Below are 18,137 nucleotides of genomic sequence, written 5' to 3'. Positions count from 1 at the left end.
TCTTCTTTTTCTACTTCCTCTTCGCTCAACTAACAACCAAAGTCGCAACGGCCATTGACTGGCTTACTAGATTTATTGATACGTAGTTGTGATAGTCAATACTCACTACGGGGGAAAGGTCCGAATTATAGTATTAGAACCGCCAGTATGTGAAGACCGGCGCCGCTGTCGCCTTTAACACCGGGCCTTCATGTTGATAATTTTGATAGCCGCTAGACTTCTTAAGGCCTTTCAGCTTTTTCCCCATTGCCCCATGTAGGAAGCTTGTGGGTGCGCCAGGTCCATTATATTGCTGTAAACATGTGTAGCAAACAAAAACAAAGAACTATAAATAAAATGAATTTATCTATAACAAAACTTAACTATTATAATTTGGACTGAATGCCTTGCAATTATTGGCAAGAAGGATTGTGCTACAAAACTCTGTTTAGTCACTGATTTATTCGTAGCCGGATAGGCTTTCGCATGGAGGCAGGATCTAGAAGAAATGTAATACCTGTTTCATTGTGTTAGCAGCTGGTTCCGTAACCACTGCTACGTATAAAGTAGCGAGTTCTTCTTCTTGGCGTAACGACCTCTAAGGTCACGCCGGTCATCGAAATGGCTTTCTAGACTGCCGATACCACGTAGTTGGTTAGCCAAACCTCACTACGGGGGGACGGTCCGGATGGGATTTGAACCACGGTCCTGTCGTTTGAAGCCCGGCGCCGTGGTCGATTAAACTACCGGGCCGCCCCTTACGTAAGATTATTTGTCACAAACTTATTATAATAGAGTTGGTAATACTCTAGCTCCAAAACAGTTATCAGTGTTGTAAAAGCTTTCCTCGAAATACCCTAACTATATACCCTAAGTATTTTTAAACAGCTCAATAGCTAGTTCGATACAGTTACAGTACAGTTTGGTTAGGCGTACAGTTACATGCAATATGCAAAATGTACAGGCATTCAAAGAATATAGTTATAGAGTCGTGCATAAGGAGCTGAAGCATTCATCGTTTAAAGTTTTCACACATAGATGGCGCTAAAACTGTAGTGGCGGGCTGTTGCTATGTGATATTTCATTTATTTAAAAGAATGTGTCACAACATTTGCTAGTTTGCTTCCGTCGTTCCTGGGCTTTTATGACTTTGGCATCTAGCTGTCTTCTTCCCATTCTAAACCTTATTCCTCTTTTACTTCTTAGTGTACTTCTGTTCTAATTCTTTGCTCTTTTCTTCGATCGTGGGTCAGTTTTAACTCTGGCTCCTTCAGTTTACTATAGTATTTAGCTTTATGATTAGATTAAGTTTACGATGGAAGATTGTTTGCCCGTGAGGCAAACAGTTTCAATAAACAATAACAACAATAGCAACGATGTTTCATTCTCTTTACAGAGTCGACTCGAAATAAGGCTCTTTGACGAAAAATTGAAAAGAAAAATTGGTTGGAACCAACGATAACGAGATGACACAGAGACTGTTATCGCTAAACATCTGAGGCCTAAAACACACTCGGTATTAGCCCTTACCTGGAAAGATACTCTTAAAAACTTTTGATGTCCTTTCCTTACTACTCAGTGTAGTAAAAAAAAAGAAACGAGAGACAGTTGGAAATTTAAAACCGAAGATAAATTTAACTCTCTTCATACATGCACTACACTCGCACATAAGAACACGAGTCGTGAATGACAAATGTGAAGAATCGATTCTTCTCTCATTCTCTTGAAGAAAAGGTTCACAACTATAGAGTTAACTATTTTTTGCTATCGCTAGACTGTATGGAGATTGTGTTGTGTTATGTGTTTTTAGTATAAATTAGTGCGATTAATGGGTTTAGTATAATTGGTTTTAGATACATTGTATCTTACAAACGATGTCGTCTAACTGTTGGCATAAATGATACATAAAAACACTGGCTTCAAACGGCAGGATTATGGAAAACAAGCATTATTATTTGTATCTATTTCATAAAGGACGGTATGATCGTATTGCTTAAAACGAATATGCAGTGTAGTTCCCATAGTTAATGTAGCGCGCGCCCACTTTTACTCTCTTTTGCCGACCGACTTGCACGCGTTTCCTGCACCTTACAGATCAGCACTGCCAACCAGATGGAAAATGATGCGTCACATATTTACGAGCAATTCTTTTTGGTTTAGAGACATTGCTTCTTCAAACCGTGAAAGGGCATCTTATAGAAAACAAGCTGTTGACTCGTCAACGGTCAATTCGAGCTACATCTGAAAGCAGAGGATTCAGCAACAGAGGGCGCTGCGGATATGGCGAATTTGATCGGCGGACGAAAGCCGAACAGCGGCGGCGACAACACAAAAATGCCTGAGGACAACGAACATCGCCCGGGAAAATTACGGGGCATTCCTTCGACACAAACCCGACAAGAAGTGACGTGAATTTTTAGCGGAGACAAAATCCACAAGAGCGAATAAATTGCTATTTGAATCCAGCTAGGATACGTTTAACCGTAGGGTTGGCAACCAAATTTATACATGTAATTTGGCAATCGGCATATCCGAGTATTCCAAACGTTGTGACATATACAATTAACGTTTTACGTACGTAAACAATGCTTTCTATCTATTTATATTTGCCTTTGTAAATTGAAATATTAAATGAATATGGAAGTATGATGCAAAATTATTTACAAAATTTATATCACACATATCATGTTCTGTTGTCAGTGTTTGTAGCAATACCGCACTGATACGAGTATGGTCCGACATCTCTTGAAGGTTAATATAGGATCTCTATACCCTACTCCGACTCAATACGTCCACGGCGTACAGAACGGTAACATATCTCTCCAAATATCTGAGCTTGGGTACACGGGGAAACCCAACCCCTTGGGAAGATGGGTTATTAGGGCTGTTCTCCGTGTTAGGGGCTGCTGGTTGTCCTTCTTTCCTGGCATCCTACGGGACTTTAATCAGCTAGGATGCGTAAGCCCTCCGACGAGACAGGGGTTGATGGAGAGGCCTTGCAAGCCAAGAAATTTCGAATCGGATCAACACATACAGACCCACGCCACGAAATAAGGACTACGATTGGAAACTCAGGACATGCAACTGCAGATCCCTCACATCACCCGGAAGTACCCACATTCTTTCGGACGAAGTAAGGGCCCGCGGCTTCGGAGTAGTAGCACTTCAGGAGGTGCGCTGGACAGGAGTAACGGAGCATCCCTATCGCAGTGATTGCATGATCTACCAAAGCGGTGGAGAAAAGCATAAACTCGGTACGGCGTTCCTGGTCTTAGGTGAGATGCGAAAGCGAGTGATCGGATGGTGGCCGATCAATGAACGGATATGCAGGTTGAGGGTCCGCGGAAGGTTCTTCAATCTGAGCATTATCAATGTGCACAGTCCGCACCTTGGAAGCACCGATGACGATAAAGACAGTTTATATACGCAGTTGGAGAGGGAGTACGACTGCTGCCCACATCACGACGTCAAGATTGTCATCGGAGATTTTAACGCTCAGGTTGGACGGGAGGAGGTATTTAAACCCACGATAGGAAGTTTCAGTGCCCACCAGCTGACGAACGACAACGGGTTTCGGCTCGTGAACTACACCTCCTCCAAGCACATGACCATTCGCAGCACCTTCTTCCAGGACGCACCTCGTTCCAGTTACACCTGGAAATCACCACAGCAGACATGTTCCCAGATTGACCACGTTCTTATCGATGGAGCTGCGCTTTCAGCCTACACCAAGGCACAACATAGATCGACTGAGCGAAGCTGGTGTGGCAAGGGACTTCGCAAACGCGCTTGGGGAAGCGCTGCCGAAGGACACCATCACCAAGGCGATGTCCCTCAATGACCACTGGCGTATGGTGGAGCAAGCCATCAGCAAAACAACCGAGCGAACAATTGGTCGCGTGACACGTAACCAGAGGAAGGAATGGTTTGATGATGAGTACAGGCGAGCACTATCCGAGAAGAACACAGCGCATACCCGCATGCTCCAGCGCGAGACCCGCCAGAACGTGGAACACTACAGACGACTGAGGAGGCAGCAGATCCGGCTCTTCCAGGATAAGAAGCGGAGTTTCGAAGAGTCGGACGAGCAACTGATGCAGCAGTTATCCCTGTCGGGGGAAATTCACAAGTTCTAAAGAATGTTGAATGCTACACGGGGCGGTTTTACTCCCATGATCGCTATGTGCCGAAGCGAGGAAGAAGATATCCTGTCGGACGAGCGAGAGGTGAACAGGTGGAAGTGCTACTTCGACGGACACCTTAACGGAGCAGATACAGGAGGCACCGAACTAGGCGCAGGAAGCAGACGAGTGCAGAGCTACGACAGCCAGCATGACGATGACGAGGTACCCCCGTCATCCCTGGACGAAATCATCAGTGCCATCAAACAGCTGAAATACAACAAATCAGCTGGCAGCGATGGGCTGGTGGCCGAACTGTTCAAGATGAGTACAGATTGCTACAGATTTCGTCGGAAGCTACCAAGCTGGATTTGTTGGAGGCAAATCGACAACCGACCAAATCTTTACTCTACGGTAGATCCTCCAAAAATGCCGGGAGCACCAGATCCCTACGCACCACCTGTTCATTGACTTCAAGGCGGCCTACGATACTATAGATCGAACCGAACTATGGAACACCATGCAGCAGTACGGATTCCCTGGGAAGCTGGTACGGCTGCTAAAGGCCACTATGGACGGGGTGCAGTACAAAGTGAGAGTTTTTTTCCGAGCATGCTGTCGGAATCATTCGAACATCACCGGGGTCTGAGACAAGGTGACAGACTCTCCTGTTTGTTGTTCAACATCGCTCTGGAGGGTGTCATGCGAAGCGCGAGCTTCAACATCCGGGGCACGATTTTCACCCGATTTCTCCAATTTTTTGGCTTCGCGGATGACATCGACATTATCGGACGGACAACTGTGCGAGGCGTACACCAGACTGAAACGCGAGGCCAATAGAATTGGATTCAGCATCAATGCGACGAAGACAACATACCTGTTTGCCAGAGGCTCTGACCGTGATAGAGCCTGACTCGCCCGAAGCAGAGTATCAGTTGACGGCGACGAACTCGAGTTGGTAGAGAAGTTCTGCTACCTTGGTACGATCGTAACTTCGGACAACAACGTAAGCAGCGAAATCCGAAGGCGCATTGTTCAGGGGAATCGCGTCTACTACGGACTCCACAAACTCCTGCGATCCCGAAGACTCCAACAACACACGAAATGTACGATTTACCGCACCTTGATACGTCCGGTAGTCCTCTACGGGTACGAGTATTCGACTATGCTGACGGAGGACGCCAATGCACTCGCCATTTTCGAACGGCGGGTGTTAAGGACTATCTCTGGCGGTGTGTGCAACCAGGGCGTGGGGCGAAGGAGAAAGAACCACGAGCAAGCTGAGCTGTTTGGCAGTGCTGATATCCTGACGGTAGTCAAAGCCGGAAAGATACGTTAGCTGGGGCACGAGATGAGGATACTGGACTCATGCCCCACCAAGAAGGTGCTCTTGAGCGAGGCATAGAGGTGCACGAGACGTAGAGAAGCACAGCGAGCTCGTTGGCTGGATCAAGTGGAGCCCAACCTGTCGGAGATCGGATGCAGCCGTGGATGAAAAACTGCAGCCCTAGACCGAGTTTCCTGGAAACTGATTGGAGACCTGGCAATGTGAACACGACGTAGGCAAACCTGAGCAGGCCAAGAAGAAGAAGACATACCGTCAAACGAAATTTTCTTAATTGATAAATGATCAGTTATTACTCTTTTACAATATTGTATCTAATTATGTATTAAATAATACATAGGAAATCAATATATTTATCCCCTTTAACTAGATCCTTAAACTTCAAATTTAGCTTTTATCGTTTTGATTTTTTACTTGAAAAAGCTTTTTGTTTCTGTTTCAAAATTCAATGAATGGGCGGCCCGGTGTTGTAGGTGACTTCGACGCCGGTTTTCAAACGGCAAAACCAGCGTTCAAATCCCATCCGGATCCGTACCCCCACTACGTGGTATTAATAAGTCAAAGCAATACGGGCCCGGACGTTCCTCAAAGAAAAAAAATCTATGAACGCTAATTTTATTACTCTTGTAATGCAAATCATTATAACTGTATTACTTATAACATACAATATGTTTCGCGATAGTTCCAATATTATTAGAATTGTCATACTTTCAATGATTTTTTTTTTTAATTTTGAAACGTTAAAGTTGTAATTTAAAATATAACGAAAGAATTTAAACATTTTTTTTCTGGTCATGAAGATTCGAAATACAAAATACTCTCACAGATTTGTACTCGTACTCTCTGGGGCAGTACAATCTACGTATGTACCTTTTTTGATTTTGGATTTTCCACAAACAAAACTTCCTCTTTCGGTCATGCGCACGTACAACAATGCTCAAATTCTCAAACCGGATTGTAATGATAAAAAAACACTATTACTAGTCCTTATGTCCACAGTGTCTAACGCATCTGTGAGGTAATTCATGGATCGGAGGTGCATTCTTACATCCCAAAATATAGGTGTACCATCTTAAATGTTAATTGAAAGTCTTGCAACCGTGAACAAGTTTTGTGCCATTCATACTTGACAGTGTGTGCGTGTGTGAATTATTGTTTGGGTGCTATCAGATTTCATTACACGATGATGTTTTCATTTTTCTAAACAAAATAATCTTAGCCCGTCTGATAGATGTTTAACTATATGGAAATTGAGCAGCAAATTTTTCAACAAACACTCATTGTGGTTAGGATTCTTTAATCGTTAGTGAATACGTGAAATATTTACAATTCTTCATTGTCGAAATTCACCGCCTCAAGACTTACTACTAAAAAAACCCAATAAAATGGCATTAAGCCGCTGTTCAAATGTCCATAAGTGATTGTTGCAAAAGTTGAAATAATGCAAAACAAACTTTGCAAAATTACTGCTTTAAAACAATACTTTCGACGGCACTGTGTACTGCGGTACTTAATATTTTCACCTGCGAGCCGGTAAGGTGCAATCCCGTGCGTTGGATGAATTGGGGAGCCGGCGGGTGGACAGTACAATGAATGAATAAGCTTTAAACGGTTCTCTCTCCAGCGTTGCTCCCAGAGCGAAGGGTCGCTCTCAGTCATTGTCTTAGAAATTGCCAAGAGAATCGCATCGCTTTTGTAAGTATCCAGCAAATAAACCCATCATATGCCGATCAAAACACAACGGATCTAGCCACAGTACAACCGTATCGATCGAAATGTGTTTTTCAAGTTAGGACTACTTGCTACGTGAATTTTTGTGCACAATTATACGTACATATCAAGAAGCAGCTTGTAGCCATCGGCTATCAGTGGAAGAAAATACAACCTGAACATTATACGTCAGCCAGTCGAGCCTAATGTGAAGCGTACCGCCATCACGTTTAACGCGTGATAGAGTGAAATTCCTAAAACATTCTACAGTTTTTATTTTTCCTGTGATTTTACCACTTGTTACAGTGGATCCGGTTTTGGCAGATCCGGTTTGTTGGAGTCCCCAACAAACCGGTGTAGTTAATATTAGATCATCATCACCTTCCATTTCATTGCGGGACGGGTGGTGGATGGATTGTGATGCTGCAACTATGACGTTCACAGATTGTGACTTACATTCCAGTGCACACTTTGCAGTTGGAAGTGAACAATCAATCAGTTAGTTCTAGGTATCAGTTAGAGTGATGATGATGATGATGATGGTGTTACCGAACCGATTAACAGCGAATAGCGACGTACATCTGAGCGATAATTACATGAGTGTATTCACATTCACTTTCAGTTCCTTCCGTAGAAAGGAGTTATAAATGTGCGAGGCAATGAGTAGCATTATTATTGATAAAGATATCGATTGAAATAACTGTTTATGTGGTTAATTATGCAACCAGAATACGTGAAACAAAAAATTAAACTGCCATTGGTAAAAAATGATTAATTACAAAAATGTAGGCAACAATCATTAGCAAACGTTCTTGAAAAGATTCAAAAAAAAAATATAACAGAAACGCTTATTTGTTATTTGAATTATTGTGAATTCTACTATACCATCTACCATAAATTAACTGCTTCGATTCGAAAGAGTTTGCTCCTCTAATTTATTATTTAAACTGTTCTACAGCTTTGAGATTTGTATCAAACAATGTTAAAAAGCATTCGCCAAACTCATTAAGAACAAATTACCTCCAAGAATGAGAACCTTGATGGAAGCACGTGTTACAGGAGCACACTTATCGGCATGCCATCGTACGGTAAGGTGTCGGGGTGCTACTAGCGTGAACTGGAGGAAAGTTTCAAGGTTTACTTTCTTCGCGTTGATACAATACAATCGAACATTCGATTGCAGTTGCACAGCCATGTAATCGAGTACACTTGCCCAATGTAGCAGCTCTTACTTCAACCCAGCTGGAATACATTTTCCCGCAACTATCTTCCCGTGCCATCATTTTGTCCAAAACGATCGCATCGTTTAAGCCATTGTACCATACGATACTGTTCGTGGCGACACGCTGGTGCTGTGTCGCTGGTCTACGCGAGAATCAACGCACCGTAGTATAAAATCAAGCGCGCACTTGCAACGACTTTTCAGTCCACTTTTAAACGTGATCGCAAGCAGATACATATGCTGAATTTTCTCGTCCGTGATAGTGTAGTGTCGTCAGTCTGATATAAAGTAAGCGGATGTGAAGCGGAAGTTTTGGGTCGTAGTGTTGTGTTATGCTAAGACTATATTGCAGCACAGCGAGTTTAGTGATGAATCAAACTTAGTGTGAAATATTAAGCCATACAGTTGAGCTAGAAATACTGCACCAAATGAACGTGTTCCCCTTTTTATTGAACCCACGCCCTGTACATGCAATTGCAATTCAGCTTGTAACGACAACCTTCACTAATGGTAGAAGGACATTCGGTACCTGGTTGGAGTGAATATATCAAAGAATTTTACTATCGTTCATTCCGTTTCCTTGAGTGTTCAACGAAGTGTCTGTTGTTCAGCAAGATCTGTTCTGGAACTGGTGAAAAAAAAAAAAAGTTATTCTAATAGGGCCATTAGCGAAGGTAAACTAGAAACTGGAGCTATCGTATTTATTCATGAAAATCGCTTAGTGCTCCCAATGTATAGCGTAACATACCATGTACCTACACATTCAATTATCGTTTTTTGCGAACAGTAGGGATAAGCGAACACAGACTACTCTCGCAATTTCGCCGGTTCTCCAAGCAGATATTGACGACCACCCGACGATGGTTGCAATGTTGGCACAGCGTCATACATTCGGTCTAAACCGGGCGTGCTCATCGTTCGCTATTATTCAATTGAAGTTCATAATCAAACCCCTGCATACCACCAGGGCACTGCTCATCGAGGATCACTGATCGTCGCACCAGACGCGCTAGCGTCTTGTAGAGCACACAGCACACAGCAATACCTTTAGCATAAGAACGTAAATGAGATACACACTACGCACTTCCTCGCATCTTTGAGTGGGGACCTACAAACAGTTGCATCACCAACATAGCATGATCACATGAATATGATCGTTTATGCTAATGGTTAATGTGGTTGAGGTCGCCCTGAAATGAAAACTAGTTTCGCCTGTCGTTTGACAACTTATTGCCGTTTGCCGGGTTATACTAGCAAAGATTCTGGCAATATAGCAACCTACAACCAGTCGACAGTCGATGTAAAAAAAACATGTTTAAGCTGATCTTGTATGCATTTTCAATTGCATTTCTAAATAACAAATCACAATATTAAACCTTCCAGTGCTTTGATAACACAATACAATAAACTTTCAATTTAAAAGTGTAACGCTTACCACAGTGCCAACAGATTGTCATAACAGCCGATCGCTAACAACAACAGAAAACTATCTACTAAAAAACTATGGCCAGCTGCGCCAGACGGAAAGTCGCCGCCAGGTTACGTGTTAGCTTGGCCATCATTTTCTTCCTTGGAGCGCACCTTGCAGAGGACGTGCAAGCGAGTGAAGATGAGTTACCGGTCGTCAGTTACATCAATCGTGAAGCAGCGGGAAAGAAAATTCTACCTAATTTCGCCTCGGTACAGCTCGAGGAAAGTGTTCCGGAACAGTACCGTGCTGCAGCAACTCGATTCGCCCGACTGTGGAAGGAGCATGTAACCGGAATCAAAGGCTATGATATAGTTAAAGGTGAGCAGTTTTACAACGATATTGCTTCCTACAAGTGTTACGTAGCACAACATTTTGAGTTTGTTTTCTTTCTTTCGACGATGAATGTGGCTTACAAATAGAAACGCTTCTAGCTACCTTTACGTCGTTCGTTTTCCATCTTCTGTAATAAACGTTTGCCGTCAATCGACTAAATTGAAGTACACAACCACCATTCTTGATTAATTATTCTTCACACGATTTCTGCATTGAATCGCTTCCTCCAAACACGTTACATTCAAGCATTGGGAAGCCACGATTGGTGCAGATGTCCGTGTGCTTCGGTCACCTTTGAGACTAGATAACGTGATCGTACAATAATGTAGGCCAGTAGTGCTACACTGCCGCCTTCATTTGGTGACGTAGGGCACCAGTTTTTGGAATAAGGGCTAAAGAATTGGTTAAACATAGAATTGGATTGTACTCAATGCAAATTTGGACAACAATTTGATCCAATGATATGAATTAAAACTGAAAACTTTTTTTGTAAAGATCAACTAAGTAATACATGGTCACAATTTAAATGACTGTAATACATGCATCAAGGAAAGCCAATCTTAGAAAGGACAACCGCTTTTTCGAACCCAACTAGCAATGCTGCCGTCGCATATTAGAATGCAGTAGTGCAGTAGCATGAACGGTTATTTATCGAGGTATAATGTTAAACTTATACAAACGTATCACGAAAAATGCTAGAATTTGTAATTCCAACGAGATATTTCTTTGTCAGTAAGACCCTCGTGATATTTATTTTTTAAAACATATTTTCAGATGTGCCATTCACGCTGATAGTACCGGACAAAATAGACGAGACAGCTTTCGGTGGAAATGAACCAAAAATACGAGAATTCTTGCTTGAACATGTAGTTCCTGGTGCACTAGTTGAGGTGAAAGATCAAAACACTTACCTTAATCTGAACCAGCACCCTGTGCATGTGAATCTGTCCTGCTTTGACATGCTGATGACGTATGAAATTAATCAAAGCGCTAAAGTTCTCACCAAGCGCAACATTACGGAGCATCTTAGCTTGGTGTTCATTGTTGGAAACTTGACCGAATCGGGCATTCAAAGTTCATCCACCAATAAATTCAACAAACGGAACATTCAAGAAACGAACCGGTAAGCTTGGTGGCATGCTGTGGCCATCCGTGCGAATGCGTACTTAAACGACATGGCTCATTCTTTCTTCTTTTCTATCCGTAGCTACAATGAGCCGCAAAGGTTGGAAATGAAAAATGCCACCAAAGAACTTGCATCAAGCAAAGAAAACAAAATTGGACAACATTTGATGAATTTCTTGAGCGGCATGAAATCGGGAACCAAAGTCTTTCAGCACTTTTTTTCCAGCTCCAATCTGAGCAACCTGATGGATGACAGCTCGTACATGGTATTCATACCATCGGATACTGCTTTCCAACGGTGGCACCCAATCGACTGGGGCTTTTATCCCTTCAGCGTACAAGAGTTTACTGAAATGGTGCTACGCAATCACTTCGTTCGTACCAAGCATCCGTTCCGCATGGCCGATCTGCGGACGATCCATGCAGATCAACGATATAAAACACTTGGCGGAGAATACATTGTACTTAAAAACAAACGTAAGTAGCACACGCAAATCTACGTGCTGCTTTAAGCAAAGCAATACTAGTGATATACTTTTTCTAACAAAACCTACATTACAGCAACTCCTAACGTCAACAATGTTACCATTTTATCCGACTATACCCTCTCGAATGGTATCGAGGTCTACATACTATCTGAGGTGCTCTTCGTTTCGGAAGCAGTCGTTTCACGCTTGCATCAGGTAATCATCAAATATCATTCGCAGCATTCATTTTCGAAATATTAATTCAATAATTTCCCTTTGGGTTTTCTTTCGCAGATGCACAAGGATAAGGAAACACCACCGCTGTTGGCTTTCCCTTGGTTTGGCGCTCAATTTCTGTCGCACTCATTTCTCGCCCTAGAGCGTGACACGAGGTTCACACAAATTACCCGTTTTCTGAATACGGCTGAAATTGCACAGTTCATTTCTGGCTCTAATTACACCTTTTTTGTCCCAACTGATGAAGCGTTCGAGCGGTATAGTTTTGACTTACTGCCGGACAGTGTGCTCGCCTCAGAAAAAGGTATCAAAATGTTGCTTAACCATTTCATTCGGGGCAGACTGTACGATCGTGATCTAAAAGATGGTGAGCTGATCGACACAATCGGTGGCATGCCGGTGAAAATACAGCGATCGTTCGAAAACACCGTTCGGGTCAATAGTGCCCGTATCGTAGAGTCCGAAGTGTTTGTCTACAACCTTGGTACCATGTTCTACATCGACGACGTGCTTTATCACGATTTGTTGAAGGATGAAGTGAAGGCGATCACAGATCTGAAGAATGTGGATAGGAATGTTCCGGACAGCATTGGTGGTAACGATGCTTATACAACGGAACAAAATCCACCTGTGACCGAACGATCGACATCCACCACCTTCCGATCGTCGCTGTACGGACTGCTCACGACGAACGCGGATGTCGAGCTAGTTCCGCTGGAAGTTACCGAATCGAGTAAAAGGAACAGTGACGAAGACAGCTCTCAGTTTCAGGACGATGAAATCATTACACCTAAAGCCCTACCTTTGAGATACTTCTACAACCCCAAGAAGTAAATACTCATATCATACATTTTTCCCATTTCTCATCAATTTGTGTACTCGACATGATTTTACGCCTCGAGAGTAATACTAACTATCCACATGCAGTGTACAATCTGCTGCGAACAAATGCAATGTAGGTTACAGAAAATATTTGGCTGTCACACGACGGAATGTTTGCAACATTTTTTTTTTTTCAGTTGCATTATGCATTCTAGTTATTAATTCATACCCCAGTAGCACATAGGACTCTATTAGTGCTGTTTGCATTTTGAATAAAAATGTCATGGACATTTTGGACGAATGTCTACATACCAACACTAAGAACACTACGAACGAACATAACCAGCAAAGCCTACAATTTTAATGAACAATAGTGTAGAACAACTAACTTATGATTAACAACTATCAGCCAACAGTAAGAGTTAATTCATTATGGATCATTTTCTAAAATGATTCACAACAGTAGATTCAAAAGGCCTATCTGGGAAATGCCGTTACACCGGGCAAATGCATGGTAATTTGAAATTAGGGAAATCCAAACGAAAACTTTCTATTACAAGTAAAAGCATTTTGTAATAGCGAGGCAGTAAACTGCGCCCTCAATAATCAGTAAGCTGTTCTTTTTGCTGCATGAAAGATTTCAATGAAGATAGCTGACCGTATTGTAGGATCATGTTAACTCTTACATCATCCTAGGAACGAAGAGAACAGCAATTCTGTGAACTTCACGTTCAAGTAGGTACTAGCAATAAGTATTTCGTTAAGCTAAGTGCAACATGGCAGTACATCTTCCGGTGACATCAGCTGCGTCTATTTAAACTATTTATTTCTTGTACATTTTTTGTTATCTAAACGCATTGTTTGGCTTCTTCCCCAATTTGGCACATTTTTTCAGCGTGATCTGTAGAAATGAACTGTTTATTTGAATTATGATTTTCTTACATTATATCAAAAACATATCAAAAACTAAGTTACGCAATATCAATTATCGCTAAGACGCATCGTTACATGATATGTTCTGTTATTCACATAACTGAAGTAAATTATCACATACATATATTTTGATAAAGTTTAGTTACTTCGTACGATTTTTAAACATTGGAAACAAGAAATTAATAAACATTTACGAAAAATATGCATGGTATTGCCTTCAATCTTAAGAGAAAATTCCTTTTGATTATACGGAGACAATTGTGGGCAACACCGCATCTATTTCCTTACTCCGTGAAGTATTTGTAACTTTAGTACTTCTGTTTGAGAAATAAACAATTAGTTTTTAACCACAACAATTGCTTCTCCAGACAACTAGACAAATGGAAAGATTAAGGTAAGTTAATAACATATAATATATGACAAAACTGGTCTGTACTGGCATTCAACGCAAGCGAGTTGAATTTTTTATTTTTTTATGCTGCATGGACTTCTTCTGATGTGATTTTATACTTGGTTTTGTAATCTGACCTTAAATTTGCTCCCTAGCAAACTATCGCGAAACAATGCATGGATCACATCTGCTTCAAGAAAATATTGATGATTCGAGTCGCTTTACTTTACCGGTTCAGATGCTATGGCTAACCGTGCAACAAATAACAAATATTCCTCCTGTTGCAATTCAATATATTTCACAACTGCGTGTAAATTACAAGTTGCTTCTTTACTGAACTTGATGATTCACAGAATCAAACACATTATTTTTATGGTCCGAAATGTTGGGTCTTGCCTCATACGTGCAAATAGTCACACCGTGATGATGTACTTCACTAAATTCACCTTTCAATCCTATGTAATATACGGTCGTATTATCGCTTCCATAATTGCTAGGAATATGTAGAGAAAGATGATGTACGTTGGCAAACGTTACCACTCTACGGTACAATGAGAGATTGATTCCATTATAATTAAGGATACTGGTCTATGCATTGTTTGTATATGTTTAATGGCCGCGCTGTACTTACTTGGTGGAGTATTCAATCACACCATTTGCATCCTTCTCCAATGCAAATTCTTGATCGGCTGTTGCAGATGTATCGTCGAATGTCATCTTTGGACGATTTTTAAATAGGCGCATTTTCTTTGGATGTGTTTCATCGTCCGCACCGATGATGATGATGCCTTTCAATTTCACATTACCAGTGAAAGGTATATTGAAAAGCAGCTCCTCGTCGGCATCGCTCTTGACGAACTGAAAGTAAATTTGCAACAATTATCCTCAATGAGCTGCTCTTTTGAACGCTCTAGCGTACCTTATCATGACTCAAGCGTTCATTATACGGTTTGAATACAGTTTTTCCGGATCCTTCAAGCTCTTCGTTCAAGCACTCCACATTGTTCATGTCTATTTTCTCGTACAAGCTGTAATGTATACCTATTTCTAGCTCGTTTTCAATACCCAACGCTTCATGGCCACAACCAGCACCGTGCGAATGTCCATGCGACATGGCTGAATAATTTAATCGTCCTTATTATTCGCAACAACCAGCTTCTGAACCTCTTCTCACAACGTAAACAACCACTTGAAGAATAAAGATGACAGCTTAAAAATTACATTTTTGTTTACGTTCCCGCTGTCACTATGCGTTTTTGTTTATGCTACAGATTGGGCTAGAGTTGAAATTCAATTTGCAGAATCTGATTCAAGCGGAAATAGTTACTCTTGAACAACACGTTACATCAAACTTTAAACCATTTTTATAATAAAATTCAAAGTGATTGTAACTAAGTACACATTTCAAATTGTAAACCGCAAGTAATGTATAAAACTTTGAATAAACATAACCTCTAACAACATAACCTCATAACATTCTTTTGGTAATACGAAATGCTTTTTTAAAATTTTATTCCAAAAAGGACGGTCTGGCCGTATTGCTACATTAATTTTCTATTTGCGACACAAATAGCAGTAACAACACATGCACTTTTTTTCTAAAAACATGTTGGATTTTTTATCCAATTTTTGATGCGACAGCGGCGCCGGTCTTCATATGGCAGGGTTCAAATCCTATCCGGACCGTCCCCCGGTAGTGAGGACTGACAATCCAACTACGTCTTACGGTCGTTAAGCCACGATGAAGAATATGCCATGCAACATATTCTCGAAACAGTTCGGATAGCGGAAAATTTATTAATTTAAAACAACACTCACTCTGTACGTTTTTCTGATGACGTAAATATTTTGTTTGTCGAACTTTCTTTGCTACATTCGTCTTGTTTTAACCCTTAATGGTCTCGTTTATGATATTCACGAATACGCATAACAATATACAAGTTGAGTACGATTATGCATAACCGTAAGGAAAAAATGTTACATAATTATCCATAGAATAATATTCAGAACATAACAATGTTTATCGCTTTTCTACCACTATTAACACTTTTAAAAATAAGTCATACGCATTCAGCATTACAAGGATGCGACAAGTGCCCTGAAACTGTATAACTCAGTCCAAATATAAATCGTAAGCTAGTATTCCGTTTTAATGTTTTGTTAACTTTCTTTGTAATGATTGAAAACAACAGGATCGATAGAACAGCATTTAAAAAAAATCACTGCGATATAACTGATTTTACAATCAGTTATTTGGTAAATGTTGAAACTTTTATGAACGAAAACGATGTGAAAAACAGAAAAACAGGTATGTAAAAGTTCAGTTAAATCCGAAAAAAACAACAAAGCAAAGCAAATGAAAAATAAAAACGTAATCGTGTCCCAAACAATTTGCCTAGTGTTGTTTTAGTAATCGTTCAACACACTACTAGTCTAACATCAATAGTTTGTAACTATACTCTTTCCTGTACAAGAGATAGGTTGAATATTAAGTAAAAAATACACACACACGCACATTTATAAACATAGTGCTAAATTTGTAGTTTTTATACAATTACTTTTGATTGCTAATAATAATAAATATTTTGATTAGTTTATTTTTCATTTCAATACATGGGCTGATATTGATGGCGCATGAATTATATCAGGAGTTCCTTAAGCACACAGAAAAGCTTTTTGTTATAGTGTACAACAAAAGAGGTAAACTTCATTATTTTGTTAATTTGGTTTGTATATTTATACTTCTAATTCATTGTTCCTTTTATTCGTTTTTCAAATCTTTTGTATATAAGCTTTTATATTTTTGACATATGCTTCGATATAACATTCACACAAATGTACGCTATAATAAATTAATTTCTTTTATCATCCTCTCCTTTCAATGGTTTAAATGTATATATTTTCATACAACGAGGGACGATTCTCTTAGCTAAACTATTTTGAACAGCTTTGTTTTTAAACATTGCCCTGAACAGAATAATCAAGCAATTCTCTATTCGATGCATCATTCATTCTTTGTTTGACTAATATTGTTAATTTTAGGGATGAAATAGTCATCAATTGAACACAAAGCTCAAGCAACGTCTCACGTGTACCACCACATTGTAGGAAGTGAAAAAAAATCAATGGATATAACCGGATTAGGGTCGATGATGATAATCATACTGCGATGTTTTGATGTTGTCCAATTGGAATGTGATTCCTTTACTCTATTAATAACAAAATAATCTTGCACACTCATTTGATCTTAAGCAACTTTGTGAAGCCGCTTTACAATTTTTTTTATTTTCATTATATATGGATTAAATGAAAATTCTTGACTTTAAGCATGAATATGTGATGCGTGCAATATTTACACGCATATTTTAAGACTCGCGCGACTAAGCTAGGATGTCAGCTTCTTTTACCATAGTTGAACGATTGGCCAGGATTGCCCAAAACGATACGCCTACTATGGGACCGCCTGTCGCAACAACCATCCAAGCTAAGTAAAGCATTATGCAAAAACGTCGGCATCAACCCAAAAACGATTTCAAATCGATCGAAAAACCATTATTTTGACCATTTCGCTCACTAACATTTGATACAAGACAAGTGGATATTGATAAGCCTATAAGAAAAACGACGATATTCAGAATAGCATTAATGAATTATGAATGTTTATAAGCTACACACCATACGTTACTTCGTTGTTTTATGAAATGCTTTGTTCGTGTTGCTCTTTACGTGTCGCGCAAGCCACATGTCATTTGAATATAGGTGATTCTTTAGAAACTTAACAAACTCAACAAACATCCTGAAAATATGTACAACAGACAAGCATCTTTCTAACGACCAACAGAAATAAAAGAAAACACCGTATAAGGTAACATAGAAACACATAACTCAGTTCGTATAATCATTTTCATGCGAATATTCAAATAAACAGCTTAGCTATGAAAATACAATCTCCAAAAGAGCGCCTGCACAGATAAATGGGAG

The 18,137-nt window shown here is 40.4% G+C and overlaps 2 protein-coding genes across 2 annotated transcripts; one reads left to right on the top strand and one right to left on the bottom strand.

The window, feature by feature from the left end:
* The first annotated feature begins 9,880 nt into the window (after nucleotides 1-9,880).
* On the top strand, nucleotides 9,881-12,872 carry LOC126564303 (uncharacterized). The gene is made up of 5 exons (XM_050221305.1): nucleotides 9,881-10,166; nucleotides 10,956-11,304; nucleotides 11,389-11,783; nucleotides 11,868-11,989; nucleotides 12,068-12,872. The coding sequence occupies exons 1-5, from the start codon at nucleotides 9,881-9,883 to the stop codon at nucleotides 12,842-12,844; spliced, it is 1,929 nt and encodes a 642-aa protein (XP_050077262.1). The 3' UTR covers nucleotides 12,845-12,872.
* A 1,614-nt stretch (nucleotides 12,873-14,486) lies between these two features.
* On the bottom strand, nucleotides 14,487-15,308 carry LOC126565400 (PITH domain-containing protein GA19395). Its single transcript, XM_050222574.1, has 3 exons — nucleotides 15,076-15,308; nucleotides 14,788-15,014; nucleotides 14,487-14,697 (listed from the first exon to the last, which is right to left on the bottom strand). The coding sequence occupies exons 1-3, from the start codon at nucleotides 15,268-15,270 to the stop codon at nucleotides 14,487-14,489; spliced, it is 633 nt and encodes a 210-aa protein (XP_050078531.1). The 5' UTR covers nucleotides 15,271-15,308.
* Nucleotides 15,309-18,137: the final 2,829 nt, after the last annotated feature.

This window comes from Anopheles maculipalpis, chromosome 3RL (assembly GCF_943734695.1).
Source record: "Anopheles maculipalpis chromosome 3RL, idAnoMacuDA_375_x, whole genome shotgun sequence".
NCBI lineage: Eukaryota > Metazoa > Arthropoda > Insecta > Diptera > Culicidae > Anopheles > Anopheles maculipalpis.
Note: the sequence above shows the minus strand (reverse complement) of the source record. Positions and strands in the feature narration are given on the sequence as shown.